At 33.9% G+C, this 25,709-nt stretch overlaps 1 protein-coding gene across 1 annotated transcript; it reads right to left on the bottom strand.

Moving 5' to 3' along the window:
• Positions 1 to 1,316: 1,316 nt before the first annotated feature.
• On the bottom strand, positions 1,317 to 16,478 carry LOC148624627 (bile acid-sensitive ion channel-like). The gene is made up of 8 exons (XM_088567386.1): positions 16,082 to 16,478; positions 10,928 to 11,471; positions 10,348 to 10,446; positions 9,683 to 9,827; positions 4,084 to 4,140; positions 3,529 to 3,685; positions 2,753 to 2,847; positions 1,317 to 1,827 (listed from the first exon to the last, which is right to left on the bottom strand). Exons 1-8 carry the CDS (start codon positions 16,243 to 16,245, stop codon positions 1,670 to 1,672), a joined length of 1,419 nt encoding a protein of 472 aa, XP_088423512.1. The 5' UTR covers positions 16,246 to 16,478; the 3' UTR covers positions 1,317 to 1,669.
• Positions 16,479 to 25,709: the final 9,231 nt, after the last annotated feature.

Here is a 25,709-nt window from a genome sequence, read left to right as displayed (position 1 = left end):
ATGAACCTTAAGCAGAATGATTCCATTAAATATAATTGACACATAAATGTTATTGAATATAAATATTTACAAGTCGATTATAATCAGGAACATACAAGTATTCTAATGCAATAGCACATTTTGTTAATTAGATTTCTTTGGTATATTTTGTGGATAAATGTAAACTATTCTTATTATTTTAAGCTGATTTTTCTTTCGGTTTGTTTCAATACGCCGATATGAATAAATATGAATGAATGGTCTTTTCAAATGCAGCTGTTGACCAACTATGATCAATAAATATAATTAAATTCTAACGTTAACTATTTAATTTTCCAATGACATTAAATTTAGATTTTGATGCGATCACATTTATTTAACTGATGCAAACAAAGGTTCTATATATCAATCGTAAACGCTTGTTCACTGATGTTTATTTATTAATCGTTTTTGAAATGTTTTAATGAACAATAGTTGCTAGGGTAAAAAAACATACTTTTGTAAAAATAACGTTATTATTTAGGTTCTCAATCGATTCTAGTCTATATATTAGTCATTCAGTGAGATTATTGAACAGGAATTTGTCATTTTATTATTCATGTAAGGTAAAATGTTTTATTAGGGCAAACCTAAATAATCTTCATTCCTGCTTAAGTGTTCACACATTTGCTTACTTATTTATATTATAATGATGATGCCCCGTGCAGGTCCGGGTGTTAAAAGAATAGGCCTGCAGCAGCGCTAAGCTTGTCGTAAAAGGCGACTAAATAGTGCTCAGAAACCTAGCCGGGGGCTAGGCGCTCTGCCCACAGAGCAACTGGGATGTGTGCCCCAGGTGGTGGAATGGGGTAACTCTGGCGTGTTACATGCTATAGTTATTTCTTCAGGACCTCACGCAAAAACAGTACTATAAAACCATCCATTCCCCTTATTGAATATCTCAGGGATTTCAGACACATTTTTTCGGATTGATTACATTTTCTCAGGAAATGATAAAAATATTTCATCAAAGACCAATACCAATTTTAGTGTATTATTATTATTAAAACTATTTTGTAGCTATTTTCAGAGGACGCTTACCCTTCCGGTGCACCTAGTCCATACTCCAAGGTTGCTCATTTGCTTTCGTTACTTTGTATGTATGATTTTAGTAACTTTATGTTCTTTGTTGTGTATGTCTGTTTTCCATGTCTGGTCTTTGTCCCTAGATTACATTCTTTTGATTACCGATATAACCTTTGGATACACGACTTTTGAGTAGGTATTCGCTATATAATTGTTAATAAAATAAATCACATAAATGAAATCATCTATTGTTCTGATATAAAACCCGAGGAAATGTAAAGCCTACAAATTGGATAAAAAACACTTAAACCAAGCATATAAATATTGCAAATTTATGGATGTGGCAAATGTGTTTCAAAGATCAATTTCTAAATGCCTCTACTTTTTCTTTAATATCATTACATTCTGAAAACAAATACTACCACGAGTGTAACTATTTTCACATTCGGACCAAAATAACACCATGAGTATAATTGTTTTTACATTCAAAACAAATTTCCACCGAGTACATGTATAACTATTTTTACATTCATTACAAAATACTACCATATGTCTAGTTATAAATTTTCGCCATACAAACCTCTTTCACGAATGTCTGTTTTGTTAAACAGGGAACTATGCTTCCCTATTTGAACATTGTAATACGTGGATTATCATTGATCTTATTATATAAAATAACTTTTCTACACTTCGAGTATACCATGAAAAACAAAAACTCGACGATTTCCGTCATGGATAGAATACTGGCTCCAAGGAAAAGCCCTAATTGACCGCCAAGATTTGCTAAAAAATATATTACATATGGTGAAACAGTCTTCTTTGTTCATTGGTTATAATGATCACGTGATGCAAAGGATATTACATGAAGCCTTGTTTCTATTTTTTAATATATTGACGCTATGTTTCTATTCATATGTATATTGACGCTATACGTTCCGTTCCGTATTTACTCTCAGCCAAGATGGCGGAAACGCCGCAGACGAAGCAGACAAATAGAAAGTACATTATATATTTAAGTAATATATAAATTAAGGACTTCCGATCAGTCAATACGTTATTTACGGACATGTTAGGTTATATTGACCTCGGACTTCGTGCTTCGTCAATATAATCTTAACAGGTCCATGAATAACCCATTGACTTTGTTAAAAGTCCATAATTGATAAATAAATAAGCTAAAAAGTAACGTTTACTTATCATTCTATTTTATGCTCAATGATCACTTGTTTTGTTCACTGATCATTTTAATTTGTTGTTCACTGGTTATTCATATTTATTGCTAAGTAATCATTTCCTTTATTTGTTGACTGATCATTCATTTTTCAGTCACTGATCACTTATTTTTTTTTTTCACTGATCATTACTTTTTTTTATGTTCACTGATAATTACTTTTTATATTTACTGATCATTAACCTCTTACGGTCTATTTTTTTTTATAACGAATCATACCTTTTATATAGAATTACAAGCAAAGATTTCACTTTGAGTACATTAAGGTTGTAACAATGTAAACGTGAAGTAATTGATTATTTTTCAAGTTTAAATTAGATATTTCAATAAAGGGACAAACTATTCCAGTACACTTTACATGTAAAATATCTGCACCGTTGATAGAAACTGCATTATTCGAAATACTAATATTGATGTAAACACCTTCGTAATATTATCTTGTTTGCTATTGCTCAAATTTATCTTAACTGTTCTTACCTATTATTACACCAATGTGATCATATTTTGGAAGTTGTTCAGTAATTGTTGTTGACAAATCCCTGAAGTAAACTCTGCAGGCAACAAACTGAGTTCTGGACAAAACAAAACAAAACACAATTATATAATCATCATTTAATCATGTAGACAATTTTAGACTTAAAGTAACCAATAGTTTGATAATTAGATTATCTTCAGAACACTGCGGCATTGTGTGATTAATTATACTCGACGTCACATACAGCACATTTTCGAATTAAAGCTCTACTTTTTTCAACTGTCGGGACTTACCGCTAGAGTTGTCTCTCTTTTATTTTTCCTGAAGATATTTCGCATATATGCATGACATGTTAGTACCAACGAGTCGCTTATTGGCTTAAATCGTGCGTAACAAATCCTCTAAGTCATGTTTAAAACGGGTCATAGTTTTCCATTCCTCGTTTGTCTACTCCGGACTTGGCTTTTTATGAGCAACTCGGTGGGTGTTTCTAGAAAAGCAGAGGACGCTTACCCTACCGGTGCACCTGGTCCATGCTCCCAGATTTTAGTGGAGTCCGAGTTGTTCATTTGCGTTTGTTACTTTGTATGTATGATTTTAGTTACTTTATGTTCTTTGTTGTGTTTGTCTGGTCTTCGTCCCTGTATTACATTCTTTTGATTACCGCTATAACCTTGGTTCCCTTGATTACTCTCTTATAATAATATGAAAAGACCAACATACTCATTCGTGATTATTTGGGGTGAAGTTGTTTATTCAATCCATACACCATATTTACCCAAGATATTCCTGGTCAAAATTATATCTGTTTCTGAGGAATTCTTGGAGGAAGTCTGATGGGTATTTTCCAGCTGAGTAAGAATATTTGTATCGCTCATAATAGCATTCTAATGGACAGTCACAGGTACTGGTGTGATAAGTTTTCAACAAATGCCCTACATAATCGGACAATTATATTAAAGCATGATCAGAATAGTAGATAAGTCTTCAGAAAACGCCTTCCATTATATTACGAAATATTACTCTGTCGTATAAGTGTAAGAGTTTCTGTAGATTCTTCTTTATTTCGTTTGATCAGTACACTTTTATTGAATTTATGTTCAAAGCCTTTTTCCATGAACAACCAGTAAGTTGAAAAGACTGCGCAAAGTTTTGGTCTATACATGTCAATCACATAAAATTAATATTGATGAAACTGAAACAACAGGAATAACCCCTGGTTAAAATTAAAAAAAAAACCTCGTTTTTTGAAGGTTGCCTTTTAAGTAATAACAAGGAAAACTACATGCTTTTAAAAAAAGTCAGAGTAAGTAAGTAGTATAACTTTACGTACAGAAAAGTGGATTGGAGCATGTTTGAAAGTCATGACGTGAGCAAAATGTTTCTTCACCTGAAAAAATAGTTTCTGTTATTTTATTTAGCTATTATTCATCAAAAACAACAACACCAACAATAATAATAATAATAATAAAAACACACATACAAAAACAAAACGACAAAAAAAAACAAAAAAAAAAAAAACAACAAAAACATTAAAAAAAAAATAAAATAAAATAAACCGGACGGTATAAAAATGACTTACAGTTTTGCAAATATAAACGTTATATTGTATTTCATGAAAAGTATCATACTTATTTGATTTTTTATTTAAAACATATTTTATTAAATAAAATAAATTGAAAAGGATTGGATAGCAGGCAAGGCCTATATATATCCTCTCCATACAGGGCATTATATACAACATGCAGATAGAAGATATTCACATGACTTGAAAACGCATATATATATATATAACGTCTCAATTGCTTCGCACATTTGACAGTTCAAACATTGAAGGAAAATTTTCAGACCCTTATATATATATAGGTCTGAAAAATTCCCAACGATGTTCTAACTGTCAAATTTGCGATGCCGCTGTGACATCTATGACAACACAGCCTGCACAAAGTCCAGCGCCCTAGACCACTCGGCCAGCTAGGCTCTATAAAAATATAGCTTTCGATATATATATATATATATATATATATATATATATATATATATTGATTTGTTGTGACATGCATCATTAATTTGATCCTCTATCCTACGTAATAACATATACAGTCATCTGTCGCTTACTACCATACAGCCCTAGATTAATTCTACGAGGAGGAATGACCCGGCCAGCGAAAGCTATATTTTTATATAGCCTAGCTGGCCGAGTGGTCTAGGGCGCTGGACTTGGTGCAGGCGGTGTTGCCATAGATGTCACAGCGGTACGAGTGCGAGTTCCGCGGAGGGAACGACCAAAACTTTGCATCGCCAATTTGACAGTTCTGACATCGTTGGGAATTTTTCAGACCTCTCTATACGTTTATATATCTTCCCTGTATCAATTTCATCCAATGGAGCAGTGTAGCGAATAGAGTCGTCACATTCTGAGACGTTCGTATAATATTGATTTGTTGTGACATGCATCATTAATTTGATCCTCTATCCTACGTAATAACATCTAAAATCAACTGTCCCGTACTACCATACATCGTGTACTAAGTTACAGCCCTAGATTAATCCTACGAGGAGGAATGACCCGGCTAGCGAAAGCTATATTTTTATATAGCCTACCTGGCTGAGTGGTCTAGGGCGCTGGACTTAGTGCAGGCGGTGTTGCCATAGATATCACAACGGTACGAGTTCGAGTTCCGCGGAAGGAACAACCAAAAATTTGCATCGCATGTTTGACAGTTCTAACATCGTTGGGAATTTTTCAGACCTTTATATATATATATATATATATATATATATATATAAAGGAATCTTCCAACCAGCAAACTTAATGGTATCGGATCGTCGAGTCATGACGATGCAGCACAAACAAAACAATTATACAAGTCTAAAGGATTGTACAACGATAAAGATGTTAATACTCAATAGTAAAATATATGTGCAAAATTTTCAGTCAACAAATGACCTTCTTCAGTGCCTTAAATAAACTGAGTGTGTGAAAGTAAATGGTCTGTGAACACATCGCACTACCTAATCAGGTGTATATCTGTGACGTATAAAATTTTATTGACAGTTAAAAAAGATCTTGAACATTGTCTTATAGACACACATTATGTGTTGATCTTGAACACTTAACTATAATACTAAAAGTATTTACAAACGCTGTAAAAAGAAACTATACAAAATAGGAAGAACTTAATGTTTTTATTAAGTCCGTGTGGGTGTACAGCACGGAGTTATTTTTTTCCAAAATCTCTCTCCCCCGCTTCACTCTCTGCAGGTCGCTCCAGATCGTGTTTTGTTCCACGATGAAGATTTTCATTTTGTTGAAATCAACGAGGCAGTGGTTTGGTAATCTGAAGTATTTACCGGGAGTAAAGTACAGGCTTTTTTGTTAGGTCGCTCCTGTGTCGTTAAACCGCTCGTGAAAATGCTGTTTTTTTATTTCAGAATATTATCAATATACATTTCTTGTAAACATTGATGGATAAAGTTCAAAGATTAAAAATATTAACTCGATCTTGACAAAAGAGGTATTTTCTGCATATTTATTTACTAGATCATGCACCGATCACTTCAATAAGGATGATGGAATTGATTTGAAATGATTTTTAATATCTAGCAATAATTAAATTAAAGTATATGATAAATATATCATTTATAATGCTGATGAATTGATCAATAAATTAGTATTTTTTTTATAAAATATTTTAAGAAAAATTAAATGTCTGTTAGCAAAAGCACACAAAACAACCCATATCATGCCTTTATGTAATATATAACTACAATATGGCACTACTGAAAGCGCTTCGTATTTTTTTTTATATAATTTTGCACTGCTATCATAATTTGCTCATTCTGGGTATCATTCATAACTTCATAACCAAATAGTAGATTTGACAAATTAAATATAATGTTAAGGTCCAAGCAGACGGACTGCAATGACCTCCTGTGGTGAGCATAATAATTGCAAGATAAAAAGAAATGATGATTATCTTCAATGTGGTCCACACAGTGCGAAGTTTTGGTTATCAGTCAAGTGATGAAGAAACAAATGTTGATTAAGATTGCTTGCTTCATTCCTCAACTGATAGAGCCATATATTATCTTTGCGGTTACCTATGTTGAAGTAGCCAGGTGCCTTCGGGCTATTGGAAGATAATCTATACTTAAAAACATCAACTGATGGACAGTGTTTTGTTGATGTAGGTAAGCGGTTCCAGGTTCTTATTGTGGATGGTAAAAAACTGTTGGTGTACGCTTGGGTATTACAAGCAGGCACACTCATATGATCATTTGAGATGTGCTGTCTAAGGTTATAATTATGAATGTTATTAATATATGGCTGGACTAGGTGGTTAAGCTGGACTAGGTGGTTAAGATGGACTAGGTGGTTAAGATAATTTGGTGTTACTCCATTAATGATCTTGTACATGAGTACTAGTCTATGGTTCTCTCGACGCTTAAAAAGTGGTTCCCAACAAAGTTCTTTATAAAGTTTTGTCTTAGATGAATTAATGCGAAGCCCAGTGATAATCCTGGCTGCTTCGACCTGTACACTCTCAAGAAGATTTGTCTCATATAAAGTACAATTGTCCCACACAACATCGCCATATTCTAATACTGGCCTAAAAAAGCAAAATATATATTAGTCAGAGCCTTGCTGGTCACCTGGTACTTCAACAAAGCAATTTTAGCACGTCGCATGCCTTTTTATAAATCTTATATATATGACTGTTCCATTTTGCATTATTCTGGAAGTCTAGACCAAGATGGGTATGTATATTAACATATTAACATCCTGCACCTGGTTGTCTCTACATCCACAATATACTGGATGGGACATCACATTTCTGCGTGAGAATAGCAGTGACTCTGTCTTGGACGGATTGAATTTGATGGCCCAATTTTGTGACCAACAATGTATAGTTGATAAATCTGAAGAAAGAGGGTTTGCAGCATATGCATAGTATTATCATCTATAATAAGAAATAATGAAGTATCATCAGCAAAAAGCTTTATACGACTCTATATTCTCTATAATATTGTTAATACAAATAAGGAAAAGAAACGGACCTAATACAGATCCCTGGGGCACTCCTGCATCTATATATCCCCAACCAGAATATTAAATTCCTCCAAGACAACTTTCTGCTTTCTCTCAATCAAATAGTCCGTAATCCAATCTAAAAGATTTCCATGAATCCCTATTTTTTGTAATTTAAATAATAACCCCCTGTGCCAAACTCGGTCGAAAGCTTTAGAAATATCACAAAAAAAAACAACACAAAAAAAAAACAAAGCGATTTAAAATTACTGATGACAGCATTATAAATATTTAACAGTTGAATCTTTTGGCATGAATCCTGATTGGTGTTCTGTTATAGTTTTCAAAACATAGTTATGCATATGCTTTACTATGATTTTTTTTCATCATTTTACAAAGAGCACATGTGAGAGATATTGGCCGGAAGTTTGTAACATTTGACCTGGACCCTTTATTCTTATAAATGGTGTTACGTGAGACCGTTTCCAATCACAAGGTAATTGACCGCACTGTAGGGATTTATTGAATAGTAGGGTTAAAGGGGAGATAACTGAGCCTGATATTCAGTATAACAGGTCCAATATTATCTGGCCCACAAGGTTTAGTGATATATAAAATATTTACCTGGTCCTCCACCTCTTGCTCAGTGACCATAAAATCGGGTATTAAATTAATCGGTTCACGGTCACCTTCTTTCGGGTTTATCATCAATGTGTGAAATACTAGTGAAGAAATCATTGAATACCTCACACTTATCAGATGGATGCACGATAACTCTGCCTTGGTGCACTAATGAAGGACTGGTGGTATTGCAGTTATTAAGCTTACAAATAGACTTTGCAATTCGCCACCATTTACCAGGAGGTATATTCTTGTCCAATAATTGTGATGTAAAAGACGTTTTTGCATCACGAACTAGTTTTATGACGTCATTTCTAGTCTGTCTATATATCATCGCCCAGTGGGCTGGATTGTTAGTATGCTTAGCTCTGTAATGAGCACGATAACGTTTTCTAATAGCTCTCCTGATGGAAGTTACTAAAATGACCATTGTGAACTGTCAACATGTCAACATAAGAGTCATCGCCCAAGAATAGGGGAATATTTAAATCAACGATATACCGTAAGTTATTCTCTTAACTTCTGCCAGTAAGAAACGGGAGAATTTGGTGGTCTGTAATTCACACCAACCATAGCTTCGGTCGATGTGGAGCTTATCTCAATCCATATAATCTCAAGGTCAGAGTAATTAAACTCTGGTTTCTCACAAGTGTGCTGTTTTTAACATTAATTTCGATACCCCCGCCATGCCCATTTCTGTCCATACGAATCGGCTTTTGGAATCCATCTGATAAGATATCGCCAGTTTTTATATCATCACGGAGGTGTGTCTCAGATATCATAATCAGAGAGCTCTGCATCAACTAAATGTAATTTTGGCAACAAACTACAAGCATTAACATAACAATATTCAAAGGACCATGGGAAATGGGGCTTCTAATCACAACAGGACCAGGGTTTTGATGTATATTTCCAACTAACAGGAGGAAAAAGACAACGTGCAATGCAAAGTGAGCGTTTATAGTCGTATAATTTTTAATATATATGAGTACATATTTGCAGTATTCATTATACCTGTAGTAACCACGTATTTATAAATTTGATTTTTGTAGTTGAGACAAAAATTCTTACGTTATACGAAGTTATAATCCTTTACATAGATTTATAGAAAATACTATACTACCAGTGTCATTTATTTTAAAGTCGGGATTCGAATGAGGTCTATTTAGCGTATATATTTGATGTTAACCCCAGTTATACTGAAGGGTTTAGTGAGGTACGCAAAATTAAGAATAATTCTACATTAAAGCATTTCTTTTAAAATTTAATGTCATCGTACCTTTTGACAGGAAATCTGTACAATTACATTCCCTTCTGATGATGTCATTCCAACAGTTTTGTAAACAGTTTGTAGACCTATAATTCTGTCTATCTTCGCATGTTTTACTTCCAAACGCCTTATAGGGTGGTGGTAAAAACTTGTGCTAAAGTTGCAAAATATTGAACGGTAAGGCAAAACTTTAGATTGTTTGGTTTCTAATCCATAGTAAAATAATGACATGACTAAAACGTCAAATCATTGATGTTTTGAAAAAAAAATGGAAGAAGCTTTGCAAATGTCATCTAAATGCTGCGCTAAATTTTAGTTTTAAATTTGTATTTTATACAATACTGAAAGGAAAAAAAAGATCCTCAATTATATCTGAGGAATTTGATTTTTTAAATTTTAATTAAGTTACTATTTGGTCAATTTAGGCATGTATTCACTATATTTCAGTGAGTAATTTCATAAGAAAGGAAGACGAAGTCGTGGTAACATTATTTTTATCATAGATTTCTTTCGTTAATATTTTATAAGTATTCTTTGATTATTTTTTAAACAATTTTCTTCTGAGCCTTTTACTTTGATTCATAAGATATCCAATCTGAACAATTTTGCTATAACCTTAAAACAGTTTACCTTTTTTATACGATAATTGTACTCAATATACGGTAATATCTTACCTCCTGTTTATGTACTTCAATGTAGGCGTCGGTAGCAGGAGGAATTACAAGTCCCTCATTTGCCATTATAGGTTCTACAAGAGGATCATGGATAGCAATCTAAAGGTCAAAAGAAACAAATAAAATTTAATTGAGACGACAACTTTACGTTGGTATTAGAAATAGTGTATTAAAAGAGTGTTGACATTGTAGAAAACTTCGTTACACCTCAAAAAAGAAAAAAAAAACAACTAAAAGTAGGCATGTATGTTCGATTCATTCCTTGTATTACACATGGTAGAACCTCTCAGTGATGGATTAGGCTTCCTATTTTGATAGTCTTTTTTGTTTTTGTTTTGAGTACTTCTTTTACACAATTGATGTTTGGATAATGATCTTCCTATCTATTTGATTCTAATGCTGCTGATGAGAGTACATTTTTTGAAACATGTAAACAGCATACACTCCTTGAAACGTGTACAGCATACTAGTATTTGTAATATGAATGTAAGGTATTTTTGTATTCGATTATTCGGTATTGTAAGTGTTTTCAGTTTTGTAGAAATGTTGCTTATTCTATTAACATATGTACATTTGTTACCTTAATTCCAGAAGAATGATAATTACTGAAATAATCTTCATATGTTTTGACGTCTGCATAAAACAACAAATTATACAAAGCTCCATACATTGATGTTTGAATAGTCCCATTTGAATTAAATCTTAAACACATGCCCATATCCGTGTACACCTTTGTTAGATGATTTTCCAGTAGCACATTGTCAAATAGGAGGTAATAAACGAATGAGGAAAGATTCTTCGAATGTGAAAGTATGTCACTAATGGTTATTGGGTTCTTAAAGCCATTGTCAACATAAAATGGGTCACTCCAGTTCACAGGATCTGCGAGGTAATAATTTGAGCTGGTGCTAAGATACAAATTTTGTGTTTTTGTATCATTGCTAAAAGATCTTTTGTTATATGGACTCATATTACAGATGGTTATGGTAGGAAACGAAAGTTTATCTTCTAACCGTATGTACGTATTTGACATGGTTGGATAACTGTAATAGTTTCTCAATTCAACGGTGACGACGTACATCAATGTTACAGCCGACGTCATCCATAAGACTGCCCACAAAACGCTAAAATAAAAATTCTAAATTAATGTGTTGTTTTTACAATGAACAGTGATTCAGTGACTGAAATCGAAGTACATACCTTAATGAAAGTCTTAATGGAAAATTTATATGTTTTATTATTTAATAAAAATCAAATATTAAGCTTTAAGTTGGCTATTAATTTTGTATTTGTTCTGGTGGACAATTGTATTTTGATTTAAGCGATTACATACAGTTAGTCCAGTGCAAGTACACGAACAATAATTTGAACAACTTAGAATACTTTGCAATTCTTTTTAGTTCTTTTTTTTGTGATTTTGAGGATATTAGCAATTGCAAGTATTTGGTAACTACATGAGGATTTTTGTGAAATCAGGCACTCATCTAATTATCAAGTTTTATTATGAAGATAAGCGACATCACATTTTTTTGCAAGTAGATAATACGTTAAACGATTAAACAGAACCACGTTGATCAAAATTAATAACATTTAAGTTTTTTAACCGAAAGATAAAAGCCGTCAAAATCTAGGACGGACACATAAACCTACAATATTTTCGATGTTTTAATGAATATGGAATGTAATCTTTCGAAATGGAGGTTGTATACAATACATGCTTCTCACCATGTAGCTTCTTCGTCTCCCCCCAAAAAACTTGAGATAAAGGAACCAGACATTGTGGCGAAATCCTCATATCTTGACCTACACTTAGAGATCGATGGTAAAGGAAAACTATTGATTAGGCTTCTGGAACAGGTTTGTGCACGTGTTGGCTATAAGATGAAAGTCATCATGAACTCGTGGATCGTTACGGTGTATCCATCTGCGCCATGAATACTGATTTGCTCAACATGTCTTAGTTTTCCTTTCCTCTTTCGTCTATCCTGGACTTAATTTTTATGTGCAACTCCGCGGGTGTTTCTAAAAAAGCAGAGGACACTTACCCTACCGGTGCACCTGCTTCATGCTCCCGTTTTTCAGGGAGTCCGAATTTCTTATTTACTTTTGTTACTTTGTATGTATTATTTCGGTTATTTTATGTTGTTACTTGTGTTTGTCTGTTTTCCATGTCTGGTCTTTGTCCCGGGATTACATTGTTTTGATTTCCACTAGGATCTTGGTTCTTTTTATTATTCTTTCAACATATTCCTTCTCCCCTACCGACATTTATGAAAATATTTGTTTAGGGTACATTCTGGTATGTAATCAGAGATTTTTTTTTTCAAAAATGCTTAGGCAAGGCAATATATATATTTCATGACAAAATGCATGTACTCCTTTCCGTTTGACATCGTATTGAGGTCTTACCAATATTGTACTGATAAAAATGTCGCATAAACAGAAAATATCCATATTGTTCTATATGTTTCTGCGTCGAGAACATGTACTGCCTACACAAAAAATCATTTATTTGATTTTTAAGATATATACATAGGAAACCAAAATCTGCATGTATGTTTGTCCCAGATTTTGATGTAGGAAGAACCTTAGTCAATTTTTAATGTCAACTATTTGTGTCGTACATTGCCGAAAATTGCTCCTTTGTTAAACGTAAGTAGCTTTGTACCAACTTTGATGGATTGTTTAAATTTTCTTGTTGAACTACTGACTACAATAAGAATGATTATCGCTTTAAATCACGTTAAATAATAAAATGCAACATTGTTCGTGTCAGAAGGTATCAGTCTTGTATGATATATTCCTGAGTGGGTGTTCGTCAAAACATGGGGCTCAAAATAAAGTGCGCTTTCTTTTTGCCTTTTCCTGTTTTTGTTTTTTTTTCGCAAATGATTTTCATTTTTCATAAAAAATACTACGTAAATATCAAGCTATGAACGTAACTTGTTTTTTGAGAAAAAAAGTATTTTCATGAATAATAATGCTTCAGAAAAGGGGTCTTTTTATGAACTCAAAATAAAAGTTAAAGTAGAATTTTTTTTAATTCGACATGTTCTGATGTACCAAAGTTCGTGCCTTTTTGAAAAGAACTATTGTTGACATTTTCATGACGAAAAAAAATGATCAAAAGGAAGATTCAAACTCCTTGTCTAGTATATCAGAAAAATTTAAGGTTTACTATAGAAGCCTATGGGGCAAAGATTACATCACAATTCAGGGGGAAGTGAAATTTTTGTGAGATTCAGTTATCTCAGAAGCTTTCGAACAACATATTTGGTGCAGCTGGTCCATACTCCCGGTTTTTAGTGGGGTCCGAATTGCTCATTTATTTTTGTTACGTTGTATGTATTATTTTAGTTACTTTATATTCTTTGTTGCGTTTGTCTGTTTTTTGTGTCTGGTCTTTGTCCCTGGATTACATTCTTTTGATTTCCGCTAGAATCTTGGTTCCCTTGATTACTCTTTTACTAAATGGAACAATTTTAAATGAAGGAACAAAATATACAAGGCCTCATGTTTTAGTTGCATGGCATATTTTTCCTAAGTATGGAAATTAGCAAAGTTATATATCTAAAAAAATTGAGGCTAAAAATATTGTGCGCTTTCTTTTTGCCATGTCCTTTTTTTATTCGCTAATGATTATCGTTTTTCATCAAAAGTACTGGGTAAATATCAAGACATGACCAAAAACACTTGTTTTTGAAGAAAAACAGTATTTTCAGGAAAAACAATGCTTCAGAAAAAGGGTCTATTTTGAAAGTAGTAGTTTATTTTTAATTCGACCTGTTCTGATATACCATATTTGACATTTCCTGAATGGAAAAACATGGTCAAAAGTTAGATTCAAACTCCTTGTCTAATTATCAAAAAATCATAAAATATAAGGTTTACTATAGAAGTGTATGGGGCAAAGAATACAAGACTGAGATCAAAAGTATGTATAGCCCCTTGACTTTTTTTTGACAGTTTATTTTTCTTGTCTGGAAAACACGGAGAATAAAGCAGAATCGGATAAAGACAGCAAGGAAAACTAAAACAACCGGATGTTTGGATGTCAAACATTTATTCCAAATGAATAAACGTTTATTATTAACAATACAAATTTCGTAATTATACATCACGTTCGGATACTTGGATTGGATGATCGACTTCCTGCACAACTTGTTTTATCAATATTATCAGTAAGAACGGCAGATTAATGTACTGTTCTGGGTCAATTTGGATGTTATTTAGAATGTTAACAGATCAAATACCTCTTAAAAGCTTTTTGATTGGTTTGTTTATGTACACATTCGGAATTTTTTTCAATTTATGTAATGGAGTGATACAAATGTCATAACGACAAATGTTGAAATGTATCATGATTTTGTTGTATTCAGTGCATTGAGATTATGCGATTATTTGCATTATAAGGAACACATTGGAATATTTTGTTTGCCATCTAATTTCATCTCTATTTTTTCTTACTGATTTTCTGTATATATATATAAAAGACAAAAGAAAAAAATTTGAAGCATTGCTGTTTTGTTAGACTTAAGAAATATGAACTTTATATTGTGGCATTTTTATTTGTAGAATGCGCGATCACATGAAGTACAAAAAAAAATGTTATTTTACACAAATTTCAAAGTTCCCTAGCGAAAACCAGTAAATGTTGTGGAAATAATAATTGTGTTCTAGGTTATTTTGACACTTGTTTTAAGTATCGACTGTCATGTTTCTGACAACAATGCCAAAGGGCAAGTCCGGCCGAAATCCAGATTTTATACATTTTTTCACAAATTCTACTTGTTTTTATGTTGCAAACAATTAATGCAATTTAGTGCCAACATTTCGATATTTTGAATTTGCATTTTAATGATGTTTTTATTTTATAAGTGTTCTGGTGAATTAACGAATAATCCCTTTTTTTCCCTTGTTGCTTTTAATGTTGGTTAGCACTTCTACAATTTTTGTTCAGCTACTTTCAATTTATTCACAAAAGTAAGAAATTGTTTTCCTTATATTTATTAATTTATGGTGTATGAATATAACAAAATTGGACGACAGAGTAAGTTTTGGTTTCAATTTTAGCTAAAATTAACCGAATTAATCTGAGCACCATCCTGTTTTTTGCTTTTATTTTTGTTTTTGTTTTATTTAATTCTCAATCACTTTTTTTATCAATTTATGTCAATTAAATGAACTGTAAATTGTAAATCGTGTGTGATTTATATTTTAGTGAATTATGTCTACGATAATATCTTAAAACTTCATGTTGAACAAAACCATTCTATTGATTCTACCAATTTTGACCGATGGAATTTTTAATGCCTGAGTGTATTGCATGAAAATGGAATTAATTAACTGTAGTGAAAGGAGAAGCAGCTATACAACCAGGCTTAATTTCCCAATTCTATCGGAAAAGTGGTCGGGATGTGTTTTAAAAAGCATTTTTGCAGGCTTTTAGTCGCCCTGCTTTACTTTTCATTGTTAAGGGAAATATATGTTGATTTGTATACACAAAAGGTAGTTGTATACTTAGGGATTGGAGGATGTTTCATATATACATACTTAGAAATAACATTGTAATGTTTTTCTGTGTAGTTTCCTTTTTCCATTTATTTTTTAAGGGAATATTAAAGTTACATTACTAACGCAAATATTTATCAATCTGCTTAGGGTTAGTGCGGGTTTAATTACCTGGCATATGGATTATACAAACAAAATAATTGTTACATAGAACGATACTTACCTTCTAGCTTTTGAGTTTAAGGTTCCCCGGAATGTAACCTTATTTAAACCATGAATTCCAGTAGATTGAATAAAACCTTTCCACGTTCCGATGTTTTTGTCTAATGTGGTTATAGAAGTCTCCTTGTCCTGTTCCCACTGCTTTGATTCTCTCGGTATTGCCATTTTCAGGTTGAGCGAAATTTTGCTTCTGGTTCGATGCTTTGAAATTTTTCAGATGTCTTAACCCAGCTTATTGATTGGTCTATTTTTAATCATGATGCACCACTACATTTGATTGCCTAGTGGTGTCATGTGATTTGAGTTAATCGAATTGCCTATTGAAAGGCCGCTATAATTGCATTAGTCATTTATAAGATTTAACGTAATTTTAAAATGTCAGTTATAAAATGAATTCGCTGTGAAGCATGTAATGTATGGGAGCTTTAAAAAACGTTTTGTTTTATACTTTGAAATGAAAATATGTTTACATTTTAATGCATCTATACTGTTCAGATTCTGCCTGGAAGAACCTTTTATACCGCTACATTATGTAAGACAAATACAAGTAACCTCATTGAATTAAGCAAATAAAATTAACATTATCATACTTTTACTCATAAAATAAAACACGATTACATAGATAAAATGTTGAGCTCGATGCCGAAAATCAATTCAACTTTTAATAATCAAGAATGACATACAGGGATTATTCAGTCAATATCACTGAAAAAGTTAAGGAAAATATAGCAACGCCGCAGCACCGCAGTTACAACCAAGAAGAAGTTCATAGATCAAAACAACACTGAACATAAAGCCTCATAGATAAAGATTGTATTATACATTGAATATTTATCACCGAATTTGCTCTTTGCGTTTCAGCCCACGAAACGTACTATGCTATATGATGACGTGATTTGGGGGAATTCCATCCGTCAAACGAAGGACATTGAAAAAAAACCACTTAAGCTTCATCAGATAATTTAAACTTAATTTGTACACCTTTATTCACTTCTCCTTCCTATATCATGCTCCTATTTACTTGTGTACATTTTACAGGACTTGTTTAAAGCGTGCTCTTTTAAAAAAATAAAGTTGTTAATCACGCTGTTAATAACGAACTTAATTTTATTTTTCCTACCTTTTCCTCTTGTTTGCCTGATTTGTATCAGGACTATTTCATGTTAATGCCGTTGTGTAGATAGCAATTTCTGATCAATTTCTTGGAACTTGGCGTTTGCTTCATTGAAAACAAGTGGAAAATTAAATTTCTTATTTAACAAAACCTGACTTAAGTAATCTGACGCAAAGCTGTCGAATGAATATACCTTGGTTGAAGTGGATTGTATTATGAAAGTTTTGTGTTTACAAAACTTCCAGAATCTATAGACATGAAGACAATTTAGTGTAGTTATTTTTTATTTTTAAGCGATTTCGCCGTCTGGATAGCAAAGTGATTCTTTTAAATGAGTATCATCAATATTTAAAACGGAGTAATTAGAACAAAACACATATTTATTTCACCCGACATAATGCAAAGAGTAAAACAGGATGCGTTTTTTCTTTTAGTTTTCAATCTTTATTTCGAAGGTGAGCTAGTTACATTATCATGTTTGTTTTCCGCACAAAAATGACAATGCGACCAGTGGTCATGCTATATTGCCAAGAATTAAGACAACTTGTAATTCTTTATCATACGTAAAAAATAATCCAAATATGAATGAATACCAAATTCATATTGGTGATTATTCCGTACAAATGATTATCAAATTTAATGAGGAAATTAATTACTACGCTATAATAAGGTGTCTTTTTTGTTGATACAACAACTTCCCACATTGCCACTTTTATTGTGAAAAGTACAAAATCAATAAATTTCTGCCTAAAGCATTCATCCCGAGCAAAATCAATCTATCTGATCTAAGTAACAATTCTTTTACCATCTTATCACGCTGTTTATTTCATTCATTACAATTTACGTCAGACTTGAATAATAATGAATCATCTTTTTACCAAATATCAATTTTTAAAATCATTCAAATGTTTTGTGTAAAAAAGTTTTGAAGAAAAAAGTAAAAAAAAAACTTACTTAAAATTCGTCATTTTTAATTGACAGGTTTTAAATCACTGTTCCTCTATCAGTGGCCCTCTATCATTGGTCTTCTATCAATGGTCCTCTATCACTGTTCCTCTATCACTGGTCCTCTATGACTGTTCCTCTATCACTGTTCCTCTATCATTGGTCTCTATCACTGTTCCTACATCACTGTTCCTCTATCATTGTCCCTCCATCATGGGTCCTCTCTCACTGGTCCTCTATCACTGTTCCTCTATCACTGGTCCTCTATCATTGTTCCTCTATCACTGATCTACTAAACTTTTTTTACACTGGCTTATCGTTACTCATAATATCAATAAACAAAACATTTGTGTCACGTGACATCTTTTGATAAGTTTTTTTAGAATAAAAAATACAAACATTTTTCGATTTTGAACATTTTCCATCTATTACCGTGGATATAATTACTTTTGTTTCAGAGGCCTTTCAGAGTTTACCTAAATGTGTGTTTATACTTATCGAAGACTATTTGGTGATCTCTTTGAAAGTAGTTACTATCTTGTATTTATATTATAAGCTGATGCATTTGTAACTTTTCACAGTATCCGTTCTTTTTTTCTATATTTCTATTAAACATGAAGCTACATTTTTACCGGAAAACATCGCATTTTCTTTCTGTCATAGAAGTACCTACTTGAACCTTTTTGTTTCGTTAACATTGTGTTTGTTCCATGGAATGGCCTTGAGCTGCCAATTTCATTCCGGCTATTGTCTCTTAGACATATTCACCATACCCGTTTTCCTTATATCTAATACCAAAATGATTTACTTTGAATAATCAAGTTAGGTTAATGTAAAGTGATTGCTTGTGTGTGACTAAGTTGTCCGCACTTACCAAAATTAGATCTGATCACGCATTTACAATTATGTCACACAAAGGTACGATACAATCTACTGCATTTGGAACTCTTTTTGAGATATCTGCATGTCTGAAACAAATTAAACTTGATAAAAACAAATAAAACATATAAAGCCAGTAGTAAAATGATACTGATTTGATAGGACAGTTTTAGTGCTTTTTCCCTGCCTTGGTTCCCTTGATTACTCTTTCACACCACTGGGTCGATACCTCTGCTGGTGGATTTTGTCCCTGAGGGTATCATCAACCCAGTAATACAATTTTTAAAATTAATGGTTTTATCAAGAGGAATGAAAGAAAAACTGACGCGGACGTCGCCCAGTATAAAAAGGTCCGAACCTGACAGCAGATCGGACACTCTGTTGTCTTGTAAGTATGTGGGAATCTTAGCACACTCACATCTGGTATGGAAAGTGCCCCGACCAATTCAACTAAAAGTACCCAATCACACGTTCAGTCTGCAGACCATCTATTCCAGTACAAAAATTCTGACTACTTTAAAATTATCAAACCATGTTCCATCACTTTAAACGATATATTTGACTACAACGATGACGAACCACATTGTACCATATCAAAATGTAGTATTAAAAATTGCAAAACATGCAACATTCTCATAACCGACACTTACTTCTCCAGTTCCCCTACAAACGAAACCTTCCAAACAATAAGTCACGATGACTTAAGCTGCAAATCAACAAACTTAATATATGGATTAGAATGCAACTTATGTGGTTTAATATATGTCGGAGAAACGCAAGAACAATTAAATAAAAGAATTTGCGGTCATTGTTCGGGAATTAATACCACCAAATTCCCGACAATTTATCAACACTTTAATCAACAAGATCATTCAATCCTCTCCATGAAAGTCTGTATTTTAGAAAAAATTTACAATCCTGCGAACAGTTTCGTTCTAAGTAAAATCTATCGTAGGGAAAGAGAAGAGTACTGGATATGCAGACTACGTACTGCAATACCTTACGGATGCAATGACAACATCAAAAGTATAGGAAACCTTTCAACCCAATATAACAATAGCATAAATGTGATGAATTTATTTGACAAAAATCCAAGACGGGAAAGGAGTCATGGCCATCGCCACTATACGTCATCTAAGTTACATGATGTCTCCATAGATGGTCTCCTTCCTTTCATATAAAAACCTCTTCGACTTCATCACATTAGAACCAAACTTTATTCTATACCTCTCACTCTACTACACTCCTTTTACAAAACAAGTCTTGACACTCCTGTTTCTGATCCCACCTCATCATTATACAGACTTGTTGTCATCATTTTGGATATTGGTTTCCACAGTCTCTTTAGACCAGTTTGTGTGAAAAGTCAACATGAAGAAAAACGATCATTTCTTCCACTGCCTTTTGTCAACAAAGGTATAGATGCAATTAATTTGGCTAACATCTATCACGAAAACGTTACCAACAAAATTCCCCCATATTTCAAAGACAAATCCATACCAATTATTAATTATTTCATATTCCTATACTTCACCCATCGCATCCAAAATTTTCTATTATAAAAGGCTATTGCAGAACCTCGAGATTGAGGACTTCAAGGCTAAACCACATGACTGTTCTTGCAAAACCTCTCCATTCAAATACGCTCCTTCTGGTCACGTCCTTAAGGGAGATTTAACCATTATCGAAAACGAATGTCTACGTAATATCCTTTCTAAAGGTCCCAAGTACCATGAACCATACTCCATAAATTGGAATTATAACTTTAAAGTTCTTATGGATGCCATCGAGGACTATGCAAGAAAAAGGATAAAACGAGAACAATAAGACATTGATTCTCTGTCAGAGCGGTTAAAGGCCTTGAGGTCTTTAATTTTGAAACGAATGAAAGTTTTAAGTGGGTCAATGAGTGCCAAGGCTACACCAGTTTTCAAAGACCCCGATGTAGCAAAAACAATGTCTACTATACATGACAAATATGTTGTCGAACCAGCAAACAAAGCCCAAAACAACATTGTTTTTGTCTGCAAAACGTTTTATATCCAATGTTTATTATCAGAAGTAGACGTAGAAAATAATACCAGTGATAAGACCTACACTGCTACCACTCTCTCCAAAGAAGAGATTGTGGAAAACCATAAATCTGTGCTATACTCTTTTGGTCTCTCTATCAAGGACGATGATTGTGATTTACCGTCTAAACTTCACAAGAATCCATACAAACAATGTTTCATAGCTGGATCTGCAAAATGTACCAACAAACCTCTTTCAAAACTTTAAACTTCTATACACTGTCAAAGAGGGTCTGCAGTCCTACCACAACACTTGTTACTCCCGTAGTGGTATTAATTCAATGTGGATCCTGAAAAATTCGAAAGATATTTTGGAGACAATCAGTTCAAGACTATTATCTGAATATAATAGCATTAAAACCTTTGATTTTTTAACACTGTGTACTTCCATTCCCCATACTCAGTTAAAATCCCGACTTCAAAACATTATACATCGTTGTTTTTTCAATAAAAGATGGTACACCTAGATACAAATATATAGTTCTTGGTAGAGATTTCTCATACTTTGTAAGATATAATTCCAAATCATCTTCCAAATATACAGAGGAAGATGTTTACAAAATGCTGGAATTTTTAATCGACAACATATTTGTCCAGTGTGGTGGACGTGTTTTTCAACAAACGGTCGGCATTCCTATGGGAACAAATTGTGCTCCTTTACTTGCTGACCTATTCCTTCACTCTTATGAGACTGACTTTATAGCTGATCTGATCAGAAAGAATATCGTTTGGCTAGATCCTTCAATCTCAGTTTCCTCTATATAGATGACGAATTATCTTTAAACAATCCTAATTTCGGGGATTTGATACATCGCATCTACCCAAATGAACTTGAGATAAAGGATAATACAGACACTGTGAAGTCAGCCTCATATCTTGACCTACACTTAGAAATCGATGGTAAAGGAAAACTATTGAACTTTACGTCCCCGTGCAGGTCCGGGTGTGTAAAGAATAGGCCTGCAGCAGCGCTAAGATTGTCGTAAAAGGGGACTAAATAGTGCTCAGAACCCTACCCAGGGGCTAGGGCGCTCTGCCCACAAAGCAACTGGGATGTGTGCCCCAGGTGGTGTAATGGGGTACCCCTGGCGTGTTACATGCTGGAGTTGTTAGGCAATAATACGGAAAACCTGACCGCAAACCATAGTGGTGCACCGTGTTGGGAAAGATGCCACGTTCCTCGCACGTTAAAGAACCCTACTGTGGTATTCCTCGAGAGTAGGAACCATAGGGCTCCGCCACAGGAGGCTAAATCGCCCGACCCTACCAACCTCTCCCTATTTCCAAAATTTGTCGACCCCATTGTCCTTGTGTGCGATCCCTCTTTCATTTCATCATCATTCATGTTCATTTTATCATCAATTTCATGTTCATTGTCTGAATATAGCTGATATATTGCTGCTCGGACGTTAAACCCCAACAAACAAACAAACAAACCAAACTTTACGACAAACGTGATGACTTTTCATTCAGAATTGTCAACTTTCCTTTCATCTGTGGCAACATCCCTTCGACTCCTGCGTATGGAGTGTTCATATCACAACTCATACGTTATGCCAGAGCTTGCCGAAACTACGCAGACTTTTGGTATCGCGCTAGAATTCTAACAAATAGGCTTCTGAAACAGGGTTATGTTGCTACAAGATTGAAGTCATCACTACAGAAGTTTTATGGTCGTCATCATGAACTCGTGGATCGTTATGGTGTATCCATCTGCACTATGAAAACTGATTTATTCAACGGGTCATGGTTTCCCTTTCCTCGTTTGTCTACCCCGGACTTGACTTTTTATAAGCAACTCGGTGGGTGTTTCTAGGAAAGCAGAGGACGCTTACCCTACCGGTGCACGTGGTCCATGATATCAGTTTTTAGTGGAGTCCGAGTTGCTGATTTACTTTGGTTACTTTGTATGTATGATTTTGGTTGCTTTATGTTCTTTGTTGTGTATGTCTGTTTTCCATGTCTGGTCTTTGCCCCTGGATTGCATTCTTTTGGTTGCCTCTATGGCCTTGGTTCCCTTGATTACTCTTCCATATTTTTGTGACCTAAAGCAACCCTAAACTTCCGAAATATTCGGCTCGTTCATTCGGTGAACACACACCCTGTGACAGAATTATTGATTTTTACTGTTCACATATGGTCATACATTTAACTTCACGTCACCTTAATCCTTGTGTAGGCGACGTGCATGTGATGATATGATTATGTGTGTTTGTGTGTTTGTGTTACTGCAATCCCTTTAAGCCTTTTGTTTTTTTATTTTACTTTTACTTTACTTTTACGAGGGCAAGTATGGACGCAGGCTGGTATTGCCCAAAGAGCAAATTTGAACATACGTTTTGTCTTGAAAGAGTAACCAATGGAATAAAGATTCTAGCGGAAATCAAAGGAATGTAATCCAATGACAAAGACCAGACATGGAACAGACAAACATAACAATGAACATAAAGAAACTAAAATAATACATACAAAGTAACATATGTAAATGAGAAACTCCGACTCCACTTAAAACTAGGAGCATGGCCCAGGGGCACTGGTAGGGTGAACGTGTTTGCATTGTCCAGAAAACTCCAGTTACTGAAATCAATAATTGAATTATGCTTATGTTTATAAATATATATTAACATGTGTTACTAAATATCTACTGATATCAATCAATGTGCTGTACTTGCTATGTCGTGTTAATAAGGATTGGGCATTTCACTTTATGTAGGCCTAGGTTAGCTTGGTAAAATTCTGGGCTCTCTCTTTTTTTTAGATTAACAGAAACCGACAGTATCTGTCAGTTACATGGATGGCCCTAATTTTTTGTTCCTGGATTGCATTCTTTTGATTACCGCTATAACCTTTGTTCCCTTGAATACTCTTTCTAAAATGGTAGGGGCCATAAAATTAAATAGGAGTAATAATTAATTAGTAGTTAGTAAAATCACATCAAAATTTAATAATAATTTATCAACTATAACCATAAAGTCATAGCACGAAAGTCAAGTGACACGGACGCCGCCGATGATGACGTAGCTGTCAGCACCATTTTTTGTTGACACTTTTATATTAAATACACACACACACACACACACACACACACACACACACACACACATATATATATATATATATATATATATATATGTGAAGGTCTGAAAAATTCCCAACGATGTTAGAACTGTCAAATTTGCGATGCAAATTTTTGGTCGTTCCCTCCGCGGGACTCGAACTCGTACAACTGTGACATCTATGGTAACACCGCCTGCACAAAGTCCAGCGCCCTAGACCACTCGGCCAGCTAGGTTATATAAAAATATAGCTTTCGCTGGCCGGCCATTCCTCCTCGTAGGATTAATATCACAACAAATCAATATTATGCAACGTCTCAGAATGTAACGACTCTATTCTATTCGCTACACTGCTCCATAGGATCAAATTGATACAGGGAAGATAACGTAAACTTATAGAAGAGTCTGAAAAATTACCAACGATGTTAGAACTGTCAAATTTGCGAAGCAAATTTTTGTCATTCTCTCGGCGGGACTCGAACTCGTACCGCTGTGACATCAAACAATTTTATCTTTTTCTAAATAGTAACATACATTTGTAGCCTGAAAAATGTTTCCTTGGACAAAAACTGTATCCTTGTTAAGCAGCTGTATAAAATATATCAAGAGGCACTGCCAGTATCATTTAATTGATTTCAGAACCAACATAACGTGTATGTGCATTCAGCACTTCACAACACTGTCATTGACTTTGCTTTAGGATCTTTATTTGTATGTATATAGATAATTGATGTAAAAAGTTGGAATTCCGTTCTTTCATACCCCAAGCCAAGTAAAAACAAAAAGCTTGCCAAATAATCTCTAGCACTACTGGAGTAAAAAATAGACCATCGGTTTAGGCCTAAAAATGTTTCCGGTCACCCTAGTGACCCTCCTTCAAACCCCTACTTTTTGAGTAAAAAGTACTAATTTTGAGAAAAAAAATAACGTAAAAAGTCTGCCGATTGTCTTTCAGACAAAAAAAGAAGAAAATTGAAAACACTTTTCTTGGTCGTGAATAATCACTTTTTGGAATTCGGCACGAAATATATTTTTTTACCACCTCCGTCAAAACAAAAAATTGCTCATGCGCCTATTTCCCAGAAGGGAGTAGGCTGTGGAGTGTAATAATCTAATACATGTTTCGTCTTTGCATATTTGGTTTCTATTGTATCTTTATGACATTTCATTTCAAAAATATCGAGTGAAAATAAAAATCCCTACCTACTGACCCCACAAAATTTTAGAATAGTGCTCGGAAACATAACATTATTTTTTTTTTGGCCTTGGAAATTTCTCATCAATTGACTGGCATGCACTGGAAAGTGTTTATTTTATCCCAAAAGGTATTTTGCTGGATCAAAGAATCTGCAAATGCTGCTGTAGGCTATACAATACTGTATTTAGCGTGCATATCACAAATTAAATCACATGACATCTAATTTTTCCGAATACACAATGTCCCACATTCACGGGTTTGACTATTCCCTGGGACTGTGTAAACGCTTTGATGCTTTACACCGTCCGTGAGACCCAAACGATAGCCAAGGACGTTACGAAACACCTCAGTCCATCATGTCTATC

Source organism: Perna viridis, chromosome 2, assembly GCF_037379345.1.
Source record: "Perna viridis isolate PV_CMFRI_1.1 ecotype Kerala chromosome 2, ASM3737934v1, whole genome shotgun sequence".
NCBI classification, from domain to species: domain Eukaryota; kingdom Metazoa; phylum Mollusca; class Bivalvia; order Mytilida; family Mytilidae; genus Perna; species Perna viridis.
Note: the sequence above shows the minus strand (reverse complement) of the source record. Positions and strands in the feature narration are given on the sequence as shown.